Genomic DNA, 15,510 nt, shown 5'->3' on the forward strand with positions numbered 1-15,510 from the left:
GAACATTAGAGCAAAGAAATAGCAGGACATTCTTGGAAGAATCACAAATAATCAAGCAATGGAGAACCTCAGTTGTTATTGAAAACCCTGCTACAATTTTATCTCCTCTGTTTCCTGACAGTGTTTCCTGACAACCCTCAACTCTCCTTGACCATCATTCTCACAATTTGTGCTCTCACAAAGCACATACCTCTATCAGTTCAACATTTATTGAGCTAGAAATTGTGCTAAGTACTAGAAATACAGAGATAATAAACATAATTCCTATCTTCAAGATTATGGAAAAGAGAGGAAAACAATCTCATTACAAAAAGAAAGAAGTTCTTGATATTGAGTACACAGGGTGCAATTAGTGGTTTGAGGACAATGTGGAGGCAAGCTCTATCTTACCTAGGTCAAAGCCTAACTCACCACATCATAGCTACTGTATACCAGTCAGACTCCTTTACCACATGCTAGGCCCAGAGGACTGATGTGTGTTATTTATATTTGTATTCCAAGTCTTCAGCCCAGAAACTGGTACACACAAGGAACCTAATATATATGGTCTGAATTCCATGTTTCCTAAGGCTTTGCTCACTAAGTTGGCATTGAACTGAGAAAATACTAGAATGAATGGCTTGTTAAATAAACAAATATTTGCAATCTATAAAAACAAAGGAGCCTTAAAGAAATGTGTTGGTACCATATAAACAGTTCTTGGGTAGTCCTTCAGCCACAGGGTATTCCCAGGCTCCTTGCAAAAAGATCCTTAATATTCTGGATAGATAACATTCAAAAGAAGGGATGAAGATGTGTTGATTCACTCAACAAATACCCACTGAGTACCTACTGTGTGCCAAGCACTGTGTATAGATGTTCACTATAAAAACAAACAAAAGACAAAAAATCTTGCTTTAATGAAACTTACCCTCTAGTGGAAGGAAAAAAGAATTTTTAAAAATCAAATATACAAATTATAAGGTATGCTAGAGAGTAAGTATTACGGGGAAAAACAAATTCAAAGACAATTGAGTGTATAGAAGTAAGTGTGAGTGATGAGAAGAGTGGCCACAGAAGATCTCTCTGAGAGGGAATGTTTGTGTTAAAGACCTATGGAGACAAAAAAATAAAACACATGTACACCTGGGAGAAGAACATTCCAGGTAGAGTAAATTGCAAGTGTACCATCACTGGCCATCTCAAAGAATAGACAAGTCAGCATAGTTGGAGCAAAGTGAACAGAAGGAACACTTATAGGAAATTAAGAAGAGAGAAAAATGACCAGAACATTTTGGTCCATAGATGTCATGGTCAATATTTTGTTTTGGTTTGGTTTTTGTTGTTTTAAGATTTTTTACTAAAATGTAATATACGTGAGAAAATCTTAAGTGTCAGCTGAACGAATTACCATAAAATGAATAAATGTGTGTATACAGACATCAGTCAAGAAATATAACATTACCAGCACCCCATAATTCCCCCTTTATGCTCCCTCCCCTAACTTGCCATCCCTCCCTCCTCCTCAAAGGTAACCACTACCTTGACTTCTAACAACATAGATTTGTTTTTCCTATTTATTAAGTAAATAAATGGAATCATACCATTATATTCTATTCGTATCTAAATTTCTTTTGCTCAAGATTTTGCCTGTGTTGTTTACCCAGGTGGTTTCAAGATAAATAAGAGTGTGTTCAAGTGCTGATGGGAGAGACATAGTAGATAGGTGGGAATGATGATAGTCATGTTCATGTGCCTAGCATTCACATGACAATTTAGAAAAAAGGAAGTGTGAGCTCACCCAGGAGCTGAGTGTCAGGATTCCAAGAACATTTCCTCCCCTACTCAGATCTTCTCCTGAGAATTAGGAGGTTTCAAGAAGGCTGGGGTCATGGTTATAGTTATTTACTGATAAATAAGGAAGTATCCTCTTTAAGAATTATTGTGACTATTTTACCTTTATTGTTCAAATGTTATTTGTCTCTAAGATAGTCTCATGAGAATATGGCCATTATATGTCCTTTTGAGATATTTATTACTTTTATGTTTATCTCTTCTTCTAGATTATAATATATTTTTTATTGTTCAGTCACAGTTGTCCTACCTTTTTCCCCATTGCTTTCCCCTACCCATCCCCCACACTCTACAGTCAATCTCCCCACAATTGTCCATGCCCATGAGTCCTCTATTCATGTTCTTTTGCTTTTCCCTTCCCTGTCTTTCCCCCACTACCCCATCCCTGCTCTGATCACTGTTAGTTTGTTCTTTATTTCCAAGTCTCTGGTTCTATTTTGCTTCTCATTTGCTTGTTTTGTTGATTAGGTTCCACTTATAGGAGAGATCATATGGTATTTGTCTTTCATAGCCTGGCTTATTTCACTTAGCATAATGCTCCCAGTTCCACCCATGCTGTTGCAAGGGTAGGAGTTCCTTCTTTCTTTCTGCTGTGTAGTATTACATTGTGTAAATGTACCATAGTTTTTTAATCAACTCATTTATTGATGGGCACTTAGGTTGTTTTTTAGCCCTGAGCTATTGTAACAGTGTCCATCCTTACCCACCTAACCGAAATTGGTGTAAGCAAGTAATGTGCACACATTGAAGTAATGTGTAAAAACAACTGTAAATTCTGATTATTAGTCCTCTAAATCTCACAACTCTACTATGTTGGACATACAGTATGCAATCAGTAAATGTTGAGTTTTAATTATTATACATTATCAACAAACACCTGTGGACTTGGAGTCTGTGTCAGGAAGTTGATATAGTTACCAGTCCCCCTCCACTTCATGCCCAGAGAAAGAACTCAGAGGTTGGGATAAGATAGTGTGTATGACCCAAGGTAACCAGCCAGTGTGGGTGGGTGAACTGAGCCAGTATCATCTGGGCTAACTGACCATTACCAAGACACTTTGTTGGGGTAGTATCTTTCTGATAGGCCATTTCAACAGTTTTCCTAATGTTTTCCATCTTCTTCCTATCTATGGGCTTCAATAGAGAGCTCTAACAGACCAGCAGAGTTACAGAGAAAGAGTGTAGGAGGATGGTGGAAAAGGGGAAGTTATAGCAGTTTCTCTTCTGTGTTTACAGGAAACGCAGTTACACAAACCACAGCAACTCCACTGCAGGTGGTGAATGGGGTGCTGGGAGAGTCAGTAACTCTCCCCCTGAAGTTTCCTGGAGAACAGGAGATCAATGTCATCTGGCGTCATGATAAAACAGTTATCATCATCATACAGTCAAAGGAAGCACAAATCCAGGTGGTTGATCCAAAACGGAAAGATCGACTGCATGTTGCCCAGTTCTACTCCTTGCAGATCAACAACCTGACTATGGCAGACAGCGGATGCTATTACGCCCAGATAAGCACAACAGACTCCATAGAGATTTCCAAATACAATCTGGGGATATTCCGTGAGTCAAAACTTTGGGTTTAATTATGTATAGACTAAAAAATAATACATATTTCAATTTTATGTGACTGCAAATATGCAATGTAGCCTACTGGTAAAGAATATGGCATTTTGAGCTAGACTGAGATCTGGTGGTAAAGCTACTGAATGGCATCCTGCAACTAATTAGTGACAGACCTGAGAACAGAACCTAAGTCTTGTGACTTTCAGTCCAGAATTACCTCACTCCTCCTCATAAAATGGTCCCTTTCAACTAGAAATGTAGAGGAAGTAATGAAATATCTATAATCTTGTTACCATGTGTATTACATGTATCTGTCACATAATCCTCACAAAAGCTCCATGAGGTAAGTACTATCCTTACCCCTGAGAAACAGCATCAATTACAGTAACCCCCTACAGTCACAAAACAGTAAGTGGGAGAGCTTCCCATGTAACTAGCAGGTGTGATGCCTCTCTTAACACAAAGGCTCTCTGACCCAGTGGTCAATGTTCAGAACAGAGGTCTACATATAAAATGTTCCATAAGGATGACCTGGAATAGAGAATGTGTTTTCTATCAAGGTTGTTTAATTAATAAAACAATATTTTCCCCAGATAGCTTGTGTCCTCAATATAAAATTATGGAAACTGTAATGACACAATTTATGAGTCAATGTCAGAAAAATCTTCTAGCAATGATGCCATGAATGGCAGAAATGTTGTACAGGAGATTCAATCATTAAATTGGCAACTTTAATGGCCACTGAGATTATGTAATTCTTATCTACTAAAGAACCCAGTGTCTAAAATTCACTAAGTCCTTTAGGTTAAGACATGCTATCTGAAAAAATGCTGTTCAAGTAAAATGTAACATGTTAACCTTTAGTACCCCCTGAATATTTGGCAGGGTAACCATGCTAGATTAGTCAGTCATGTTCCTGAAAGAATAGAACACATGACAAGTAAATGTCATGGCAAAGAGAGGATGTCTGTGAAAGTTCAAAACTGAAATTCCAATTTAAAGGACAAAATTACCCTGGGGCAGTGTATTCATTTCCTGAGATTGCCGAAACAAAATAGCACAAAGTTAGTAGCTTAAACAACAAAAATTTTATTTTCTTACAGATCTGAAAGCCAAAAGTTCAAAATTAAGGTATGGGAATAGCTACAGTTCCTCTGGAGACCAGAGAGAACAGGAGATCTGTTCTTTGCCTTGTTCAGCTTCTGGATGCTGATGGCATTTCTAGGTTTTCCTTGGCCCCTGGTTATATAACTCCAATCTCTGCCTCCAGGGTCACATTACCTCTTCCTCTTTCCTGTGTTTTCTCCTCTTCTGTCTATTGCAAATATCTCTCTGCTTTTATTAGGACACTTACTGGATTTAGGGCTCACCCAGGATGATCTTATCTAATTTAATTACATCTGCAAAGGCCTTTTTTCCAAAAAAGATTCTGAGAAAGAATATCTTTGGGATGTCCTCATTCAACCCACTATAGGCAGAATCTCTCTGGGTAATCAGTGATTAGCAAGGCAGTGCTAGGATCCTGGAGAGAAGAAACACATTCAGCAGAAAGTCTGAGAACATACCCTGCATCAGGTTTCATTACAGTTGTTGAGACAATGTTCTTCTGCTACCATTCAGAAAACTAGGCATCACTTCTGCAACAATCACATTCTTAAGGCTCAATGTCCAGCCCTCCTTGGAATCATTTAAAGTCCCTCTCCTTCAAAGGTACTTTAAATCAAGAGATGTGTAAGGCTACACCAGTATGTTTTACAATAGTGCAAAAAAAAATTCAACATACAAACTCTATAGGTTTTTTAAAATATTTTTTAAATATATTTTATTGATTATACCATTACAGTTGTTCTATTCCCCCCCCTTCATTCCCCTCCACCTGCACACTCCCTCCCCCACCATTCTCCCCCCCTTAGTTTATAACCACGTATCTCAAGTTCTTTGGATTCTATATTTCCCCTACTATTCTCGCCCTCCCCCCTATCTATTTTATACCTACCATCTATGCTATTTTCTGTGCCTTCTCCCCCCTTTTCCTCCTCCCACCCCCCTGTTTCTAACCCTCCATGTGTTCTTCATTTCTATGGTTCCACTCCTGATCTATCTGTCCTCTTGGTTTGCTTTTGTTTTAGGTGTGGTTGTTAATAGCTGTGTGTTTGCTGTCCTTTCACTGTTCATATTTTTCATCTTCTTTTTCTTAGATAAGTCCCTTTAGCATTTCATATAATAAGGGCTTGGTGATGATGAACTCCTTGAACTTGACCTTATCTGAAAAGCACTTTATCTGTCCTTCCATTCTAAATGAAAGTTTTGCTGGATAAAGCAATCTTGGCTGTAGGTCTTTGGATTTCATGACTTGGAATACTTCTTTCCAGCCCCTTCTTGCCTGTAAGGTCTCTTTTGAGAAATCTGCTGACAGTCTGATGGGTACTCCTTTGTAGGTGACTGTCCCCTTATCCCTTGCTGCTTCTAGGATTCTCTCCTTCATTTTAGTCTTGGCTAATGTAATTATGATGTGCCTTGGTGTGTTCCTTCTTGGGTCCAACTTCTTTGGGACTCTCTGAGCTTCCTGGATTTCCTGGAAGTCTATTTCCTTTGCCAGACTGGGAAAGTTCTCCTTTATTATTTGTTCAAATACATTTTCCACTCGTGGCTGTTTCTTTCCCCCTTCTGGTACCCCTATAATTCGGATGTTGGAACATTTAAAGATGTCCTGGAGGTTCCTAAGCCTCTCCTCATTTTTTTGAATTCTCATTTCTTCATTCCTTTCTGGTGGGATGTTTTGTTCTTCCTTCTGGTCCATTCCATTGATTTGAGTCCCTGTTTCCTTTCCATCACTATTGGTTTCCTGTGCATCTCCCTTCATTTCAATTAGTTTAGCTTTCATATGTTCCTCTAATTTGTGACTTTGTTCCTCTAATTTGTGACTATAATCTACCAGTTCTGTGAGCATCCTGATAAATAGCATCCTGAATTGTGCTTCTGAGAGGCTGGCAATTTCTTGGTCGCTTAGAATTATTGGCTCTGGGACTTTGAGTTCTTCTTGTGCCATCTTTCAGGTTGTTCGTGCCTGTTCCATAGCAGGATCAGAGCCCTAAAATGTTCACTAGAACAGGGCAACTAAGTCGCTGGGTTGTGATGCTGTATGTGGGGGCGGGGTCAAAGAGGGACTATGGCGTCCTGTCTGCCGCTTGCCGCCACGGCCCTCACCGGTGCCGCAGTTGCTGCCGTCACCGGGCCCACGCGTTTCGTCCCACTGCACGCGAGTGTGCCACCGCCGTCAGCCCTCGCCCCCTGGGGCCTGCGTGGTCTGTCTCACTGTGCGCGAATATGCGCCCGCAGTCTGCCCCGCACCCCAACTGGTTCCCGTCTGCCTGCGCGCCTGGGTCGGGGGCCCTGTCCTGCCCGACTCTGCTTGCTGCTGGCTCTGCCCCTCTTACCATCCTGTTGAACGGTTAGATGTAGTCGGACTTCCGTATAATTCAATTTTCTGTCCTTTGGTTGTGTCTTTGTTTCTCCAAACCTTTGTTGTATTCAAACTTGGTTGTGGGAGAAGGCACAGTGTTTCCACCTATGCCTCCATCTTGGCGGAAGGTTTTTTAAAATATTGACCAGTTACTTCATGTGCCAGGCTAGGAATGGCAAAGACTTATCTTTATGGCCAAGACCAATTAGTTGAGAGTAACTACCTATAGCTCATTGTTAAGGAAGGTTGAAACCATGCTACATGTATTCATTTGTTGACCATAGACAATGTATAAGTAAATGTTTTAGGCACCTGAAATACATCAGTGAGCAAAACAGACAAAGATCACTGCCTTCATGGAGCTGACGTTCTGGGTGGAGAATAGGAGGTACTAATAAACAAGCATATAGTAAGGATGTCTTTTGGTGTCTCTGGGCCACACTGAAAGAAGAGTTGCCCTGGACCACACATTAAATACACAAACATAACCAAAACTGATGCGCAAAAAAAAGGTTTTAAGTAAATTTACAATTTTGTGTTGGGCCACATTCATAGTCATCTAGGGCCATGAACAGCCAGCCCATGGGCTGTGGGTTGGACACCCTTAAATGACATAGTATATAAGGAAGCCTTGAGTGCTGTGGAGTAAAGAGATTAGAACAACATAAGGAGCCATCAAAAGTGCCAACAGGAAGCAGAGACCAATTTTAATTAGCGTGGTCATAATAAGCCTCATTGGGAAGATGACATTTAAGCCAAGACCTGTTGGAGATAAGGGAGTATGCCATAAAGATATATGGATGAAGAACATCAAGTACACACACTCTCCTGTGCTGGCATGCTCAAGGAACATTAAGGAGCAGAGTGGGGAGAGAGTAGTAGGGGCCACATCATGTAAGGCTCTGAATCTCAGTGAGATTGAGAACCATAGGAGGGTTTTACAGAGAAGTAATATGGTTTGACTTGCTTACTTAAAAGATCCCTCTGCTACTCCATTGTGAATAGTTTGTAAGGGACAAAGGTGGGAGCCACTGGACCAATCAGGAGGTTATTGCAACAATCCAAACAAGAGATGATGCTGGCCTGGACTAGGATGGGAGCAGGGGAGATGGTGAGAAGTGGTTGGATTCTGGATATTCTTACCTATTAGCATGTGTGACTAGAAGGAGGAACTTGTTATCAACTAAAGTGGAGAAGGCTGCAGATGGAGCAGGTTTTGGACAGAAAAACAGGAGGGAGTTTGTTTGAACATGTTGAGTTTGAAGTACACATTGTATTCAAGTGGAAATGTCAAGTAGGCAGTTACATATTTATCAAGCGGAAAAAAAGTAATAAGATAGCTTTTTGAGGTCAGCCATGAACATAGGCTGAGGGAGATGCGGCATTCGCACCAAATATTTGCCATTTCTGTGCTAGGCACTGTGTCACTTAATCATAATTACCTAAGAAGTAGCTATTATTGCCAGTTTTACAGAGGCTTGAAGCAATAGACAATGTATTCATGGTCATGTAGCCAATAAATAACAAGGTAACAATTCTAACCTAGGTCATCCTAACTCCAAATTCAACACGCTTGCTGTTAGATAAAAGCTCTATTCTGGCAAAAATAGGTTACACTAGTTCTACTCAGTTAACTTAACTTAAAGCATTATTCTGCCTCTTCTAATCATACAGTTACAGTCATTCTATTCTTTACTGGACCACCTTTACTTCAACCCTTAGGACAAGTCTAGGTTACTGACATTTTTCTATACTGTTCCCATGTCCCCTTTGACCCATAGCTACTGACAGCTCACTAGTCAATATTTCCTGGTCTCTGCTATCAAAAATTTCTGTAGTAAATGTTTTATCAAATGTCTAAATACATTACACTTCCTTGCTGCCCAGAATACCTTGCTTGCTCTCTCAGTTTCTTCATTTCTTTCTTCCCCAGTTTTCTGGTTCTCAACGCATCCCTTTCTTCTTGCTGACATTCTGCATCAGGGTCTCTTTGTCACCACTGCAGCTGACATCAGATACAATGAGCACCAGGATACCTGTAGACTTATGGGGAATATAATTCCCAAGGAAGTTAAGCTTCCATCTTCCACCCCAGCTAGGGAATTCTGATTATGAAGGAAACATGGCTCTTGTGCCTGGTTCTGGTTTCTGATATGGCTAAGGAAAGGCTGGCCTTTGGCTTGGTATCCAAATTGTTTTTACAAAGGGATGGAAAATAAAGGCTAGAAAGGATCCCAGTAATAAACTGAAGTACAGAAAAGTAAGGTGACCAGCCCAAACTATTTCGCAGTAACCTCAGTCTTTTACTTCTCATTTCTCACACTGACTACTCTGTCTCATAATGATGTCCCTTATCATTTGCTCACCCCAAATGTTGATCACATCAATTAGGAAACAGAAACAGAGTTATTTACAGAATATACAGATCACAGCATACAGCAGAGTGTCAGATGGAATACAGAAACATTGAGGAGAAAGATACTTTTCACAGAGGGATGAGCCAAGCAGTTTGTCCTAATCCAAGTCTTTTCTCTACACACAGGACGACTGAGGAACTTACAAGTTACTAATCACACTGAACTCTCTGACAGTGGGACCTGTGAAATCCACCTAATCTGCTCTGTGGAGAATCCAAACGACCATGTCTCATTCAGGTGGCAGGTCATAGGAAACATACCTCTAGAGGAAGCAAACCTCACTATCTCTTGGAACCCCAAGAATTCCAGTGAACAAACCTACACTTGCACGGCTATGAATCCTGTCAGCAACTTATCCTTTTCTCTCTCTGCCCAAAGTCTCTGCGAAGGTAACAGTCTCTCTCAGGTCTTTCTAAGAGCCTTGAGTGGCTGTGGGGTATGGCATGACTATATGACCTACATGATTTCCAAAACAGTAGCCCAGTAGGAAGCAGCCAAAGATGCTGGGAGAAGACAGACACCCTCTGGTGCTCTGTGTTTCTCACTAACCCCAGAGGTCTTACCTTCCTCCCCCATCACATTCCCAACCCTTCTCCAACACACTCAGAGCCCAAGAGCAAAATCCTTGGGAAGGCAGAATTGTTTCCTTCTCTTGGCACTAACAGGCTCTACCCTACCCTGTCTCCCACTCCCAGAAATTCTGCCCAGAGCCCCAGAGCTTCTGGGTATAAATAAACCCAGCCCTAAAAGTGGCCTAGCAGAGGTTAAGTTTAGGCTATGAGAAGAACACTGAACCTCAATCTTTTCAGAGAGAACAGAAGCAGGGGAGAAAAAGAGAGAGATAAACAGTGTGAAACATTGATCAGTTGCCTCTTGAACACTCCCAACCAGGAACTTGGTCCACAACCCAGTCATGTGCCCTGACCAGGAATCAAACCAGCCACATTTTGCTTTGCAGGACGATTCCCAGCCCCCTTAATGTGTCTTAAGTGTAACTTCTTTTTTTCTTTCTTTTCAGGTGTTTTTCACAAGAAAAATCAACACCCAAATATCATATGGATTATAATAGTGGTTTCTGTTATTTGTATCACTGTGTGTCCAGTGTTTGTTTGGAGGAAAAGAATAACAGGTTTTCTTTCTTCCTACTTGTTTCCTCTCTAAGGTTTCAGACAATTAGAGTCTGGGGTTCCCTTTACCTGTCTCTTTTGGAAGACAGGTAAAGAGAGGGATGTAAATACTGGTTTAGCTAGTCCACTAGGACAACATCTGGAGTATAACCACACACCTGCTAATTTCCTGACAAGGGTGTCCTATTGGGAAATGTAGGACCCAGACTCAGGGCCTGCCTGCCCTTCCCTTTCTGGTCCCCTTCCATCATATCTTCTGGAGAGATACCTATAGGGGTGGAAGCATGGAAGATCTCTCTCATTAGTCACAAGTTTCAATTTACCTGATTTTATTTTCCAGGTTTCTTACAGTTTTCTACTCATCAAGCCCAGAATCCTGGTGAGCTTCCAGACTCTTAAATCCCAATCATAAAACAGATGGGAAGAGCCAAATGAAAGAAGAAAGGGGCCAGTCAGAGGCCTGGATAATAGAGGATAGAGTCAGAATGTCATTACTCAGATGAACCAGGTGGTGCCAGGGGAGAATATGTAACTGTGAGTTTGTCCCCTGTGGGACCTACAGGGTCCCTTGCATACATGTGAACCAGTCACTGACACTATTTCTTAGAGTCAGATTAGGGTCATTCCCCATCCTGCTTATGGAAAAACTAAGTTTCAAAGAAAGTGCTCATAGCCTAGCCATTATCACTCAAAAAGTCCAGGGCAAGGATAGGATTGGAGCATCAAAAGCCCCATAGACAAACTGCCTGACCACATCACTTTATCCATTCAGGGTTTGGGTATTGAGAGAAAAGAATCAAAAGAGAAAATGTAATAGAGAGACTGGAATGCAGACTCTGGACTCAGATTAGCACTGAGTCTCATTTCATGAATGAAGAGATATATGATGTCATGTGTAGAGAGCAGGGCATAAGGTTTGGAGTCAGAAGGCATGCACTTGCATTCCTTATTCCACCACTTCCTCTGTAATTTTGTACCAAGTTAACTGACTTTTCTGAGTTTACAATTCCTCATCTCTAATATAATCAAACCCACCTTAAGGACCTCTGAAAAGTTTAATAACATGTACATGAAATAATCCAGCTTCACTATGCTGGCCAGTGAGGTTCTCAAAGTGTTATATATGTGGTACCATTTGGTCCTAGGAGCTTCCTTGCTTACATGTGAATACAGTGGGAGACTCTAAAACTTTAGGCTACCACAAGACAATGCACCCCCAAGAGATGAGGTCAGAAATAGATCACATGACTGAGAAGTTCCTGGTTCCACCCAGAATTCCAAAAATTGTCAAAAATGAATGAACCATAAGGAAGGGCAATGCCTCAAACAACTGCATTGTTAGGACCAGAAAGCCCCCTGGGGTAGGCAAGTTCCTGGGAGAGCAGATCCAGAGTGCATTTGCCACTGACACTCCCTCTCTGTTCACAGCAGAGATCCTAAGAAACTCAGAGTATGACCCAATCTCTCCAGGAAACACTGTGTATACTCAGGTCACTCATCCAAACATGGTGAGTCCTTTCAGCTTTATACTTCATCATTATCATTATTTTTAGTCATTCACAAATTTGTCACCACAATTATCTGATTAATCCAAATTATGTACACCATTGAGGAAAGGAGAAGGGAGCTGCAGGCATTGCAAAGTTCTTTGAGGGACCTTTCCAGACTCCACTGCTCTGCCCCCAGTGGAATGTTCACTCATGTCCTTATTGACACTGTTCTCTAACTGTTTAATGCTTTAGTAAGTGGTCCCTTCAGTTTAATTACAAGCTGCCCAAAAGTGAAAACTAGGTCTTCCTCTCTCTTTCCCTACGTCTTAGCATGATGCTCAGTAAATACTTACTGAATAGATCTGAGTTCAATTAAGTCTGAAAGTTTGCAAACAAGACAATTCTGTAGTAAGGGCTTCTCACCTGGATGCGCAAAAAACAGGGGTGCTCAGCAGCAGTCTCTTGAGAGGAGGACAGGAGCAAGAATTTGCAAGTCCTCCACAGTAGAGGACACTATAGGCATGACCAGCCCTCAATTCTCCCCACCCCTCTAGCAACATAGCCAGATGGCCTTGGTCAGGCATCAACAATTTCCTACCACCTGCAAGAGGCATATTTCTGAAGAACACTATACATCTTGAGAGGCCAGTTTCCATGTCAACTGAAAAACAGCCCAAAGAACTCTTCATTCTCCAACTGATGGGAGCAATGGTCTAGATAGAAATCTTGGATCACCTCATACAGCCCCTCACAGGTATTTGCAAAGCAGGCTCCTTGAAGAAGGAAACACAGAGGGATACTCTTACTTGTTCAGCTATTTCTGTCTTTTCAATTTCTTCTTGGAGACAAGATGAATCACTCTCAACAAACCAAGAAACTAATCTGCAAATTTTACTTTTTTGTTAGTACAAAATTGTACTTTGGAGAGTTTCAGAGGTCTTGATAATACCCTAATATTCCTTAATTAATTTTAAATGTCAAAATCTCTGAGCATAGGGGACTTCTGCTGTTATTGCTATACTTTGTATTCCAAGCAGAGCCACTCTCAATACCACATGGTTCTGCTACTCTACCAGTTCCTTCTGTTTGAGGAGAACCCAAAGACTTGATGACCAAGCAGTTAGAATCACAGGGACAAAATGGAGCAGGTAATAACTCCAGTTATAACCAGTAAAGATCTGAGGCAAAAGACAGTAGAGTTGGTTTCAAGATGAAAATGTTTTATTTTCTTTACAACGTATGTCAAGTAGGTCGTCACCCTTCTGCCTCTCTCTCCGATTCTTGAGCCCAGTGGTTTGCTGGGGTGTGCTTCTGTTTAGGGTTCAGAAAATACCACTAAATTTTCACATGTTTCAGTGGTGTTTGGTTTCCAGCTCCTCTTGCTAAACACTCTCCAGCATTCCTCTGGAAGAACTTTGTCATACTACCTTTCCCTGGAAATATGTCTATGCATGAATATCTCTTTGTCTGTGTGAGACAAATCAGTATGATTATTTATTACAGAAAACAGAAATCCCAATATCTATGAAAAACAATGATTCCTCTACAATTTACTCCACAATTTCTCAATCCAAACAGGTAAGCTCATGATTGTCTCATGTTCTTAGATTCTTACCTCTCTTATCAGACTTACAACTTTGCAAATGAAGTAAAAGTTAAGGAGCCATTTTACAGATGCACAAATGCCAGTAGCATACAGAAAGTCTCAGGACATCAGCAAAACACATGCAAAAAGTTACCTTGTTTTAGGATCACCACACATATCTGAGATTTCAGCCTATTTGTTTTTTAATGTAATTCTGCCTTATGCTATCAATACCCCTACTGCCTTCTAGTCCTTTCCTTACCTTCTCTGTAGTCCTGGGGGGGAGGGGTGGCTTAGAACTCTGGTCCCTATTAACCTATTTCACTTTCCTCTTTTTCCTACTAAAGTAAACCTATTTATTCCAGGGCAACTGTCATCATCTAAGTTGCTGAAAGCTATCAAAGGATTTCAGGAGTGACACATCTTCTCCTGATCCCATGGGAGAAAAGAGAGCTTGGTTTCTGCCTGGAAACAGAATTTGAATATCTAAGATTATCACTTCCAGCCCTCCAGACTTAAACCTGCTTATCTAACTCAAAAATTTAAGGAATAACATCATTTTCAGGCTGCGATCCAAATAACATTTTCTAGTCTGCTCCAGAACAAAACATGCTTCAGATAATACACCTGGAAACTAAGCAAATGGGATTACGGTTGACAAAGAGACTATAATTCAGAAGATAACCATTTCTCTCCTTTTAGAAAGCAGGAGAATTGTGACTCAATGGAAGAGAGTACAGCATGTTAGTTACATGGAGTTGGATGTTACATGTTGGTCTCTGGAGTTGGATGGACCCATGCTCAAGTCATTTACCTTAGACATATCTCCTAGTACATGCTACTGAAGATCTTGGGCCTTTGGTCTCCCTGAGTGAAAAAGAAGGATGGTAGTACATCAGCTGTAACCCAAACCAGGAGCTTGAATTATCTTTGACTTTAGCTTTTCCTTCACTAGGCCCTTTGGAGTCTACCTCCAAATATACATCTTAAACCTATCCACTTCTTTGGAAATCTTCAACCACCATTCTATATCTAACCATCATTGTCTCTACTCTGGAATGCTACAATAAACTCTGAACAACTCTCCCAAATTTTGCTCTTATCTTCCTTCACTCCATTCTCCACAAGACAGCATCATATTTTTAATATGAATTGGATTTTTTACTTGTCTGCTTATAGCTCTGCAAGATTTTCCCATGCACTGGAATGAAACTTCACCTCCACAGCTCTGGCTGATTTGGCTCATCTCCAGCCTCAGCTATCATCACTTTCCCACCTCTATCTCTATTTATCCTCCCTGATCTTCCTTCTGTTGCTCTATCAGAGGAAAGATTTATTTATGTTGAAGTTATTCAGATCTGACTTAAGCCCCTTCCTCTGCCTGCTTGACTTATTCTTTCTGGCTTAGCTTGCATATGTCTTCTAAAAGAAACCTTTTCAGCTCTGGCCAGTGTGACTCAGTTGGTTGGAGCATTGCCCCATAATTGAAGGATTGCAGGTTCTATTCCAGGCCAGGGCACATGCCCGGTTTTCAGGTTCATGCATTCCCCCATGAGGTAGATGTGTAGGGGAAGCAGCCATACATGCTTCTCTTTCATATTGATGTTTCTCTCCCTTTCTCTCTAAAAAGCAATAAAAAAATGTCTTCATGTGAGGATGAAAATACAATAAATAAATAAATAAAACCTTCTCAAACACTCCATCTGAAGTGCCCTCCCCATTATACTGTCATACCTTCCATGTCATTTATCACATGTCAATAAATATTCATTTTTATTTGTTTAATGTATTTTCCTCCTCCTATACCATAAACCCTCCAGGAATGATTTTATTTATCACTGTTCCCCTAGCATAGTACCTAGCACATATCAAATGTTCAATAAATCTTTTTAATAAATAAATAAATACATAATAAAGTTTTGTGAGAATTAAATAAGACAATGTACCTGATACCTTTAGCATGGTGCTTAGCCCATAAAAGTCAGCTTTTGTTGTTATTGTTGTTATTACTATTAATTTACGTTCTTCTGAA

At 40.6% G+C, this 15,510-nt stretch overlaps 1 protein-coding gene across 3 annotated transcripts in view; it reads left to right on the top strand.

The window, feature by feature from the left end:
- SLAMF6 (SLAM family member 6) overlaps positions 1-15,267 on the top strand; it is a 34,156-nt gene extending 18,889 nt beyond the window's left edge. The window contains exons 2-8 of one of the 3 annotated variants that reach the window (XM_037059777.1): positions 3,070-3,393; positions 9,402-9,665; positions 10,295-10,405; positions 10,744-10,782; positions 11,832-11,911; positions 13,397-13,471; positions 13,826-15,267. In XM_037059777.1, coding sequence (XP_036915672.1) covers positions 3,070-3,393; positions 9,402-9,665; positions 10,295-10,405; positions 10,744-10,782; positions 11,832-11,911; positions 13,397-13,471; positions 13,826-13,828 — 896 coding nt within the window. In that variant the 3' untranslated portion in view covers positions 13,829-15,267. Of the gene's footprint in view, positions 1-3,069; positions 3,394-9,401; positions 9,666-10,294; positions 10,406-10,743; positions 10,783-11,831; positions 11,912-12,447; positions 13,366-13,396; positions 13,472-13,825 lie in introns of those variants that run through there. The other 2 variants (XM_037059775.1, XM_037059776.1) reach the window with 2 other exon arrangements.
- Positions 15,268-15,510: the final 243 nt, after the last annotated feature.

The sequence above is a fragment of the Sturnira hondurensis genome, unplaced genomic scaffold (genome assembly GCF_014824575.4).
Source record: "Sturnira hondurensis isolate 20B ecotype Veracruz unplaced genomic scaffold, ASM1482457v3 Scaffold0011299, whole genome shotgun sequence".
Classification (NCBI taxonomy): Eukaryota; Metazoa; Chordata; class Mammalia; order Chiroptera; family Phyllostomidae; genus Sturnira; species Sturnira hondurensis.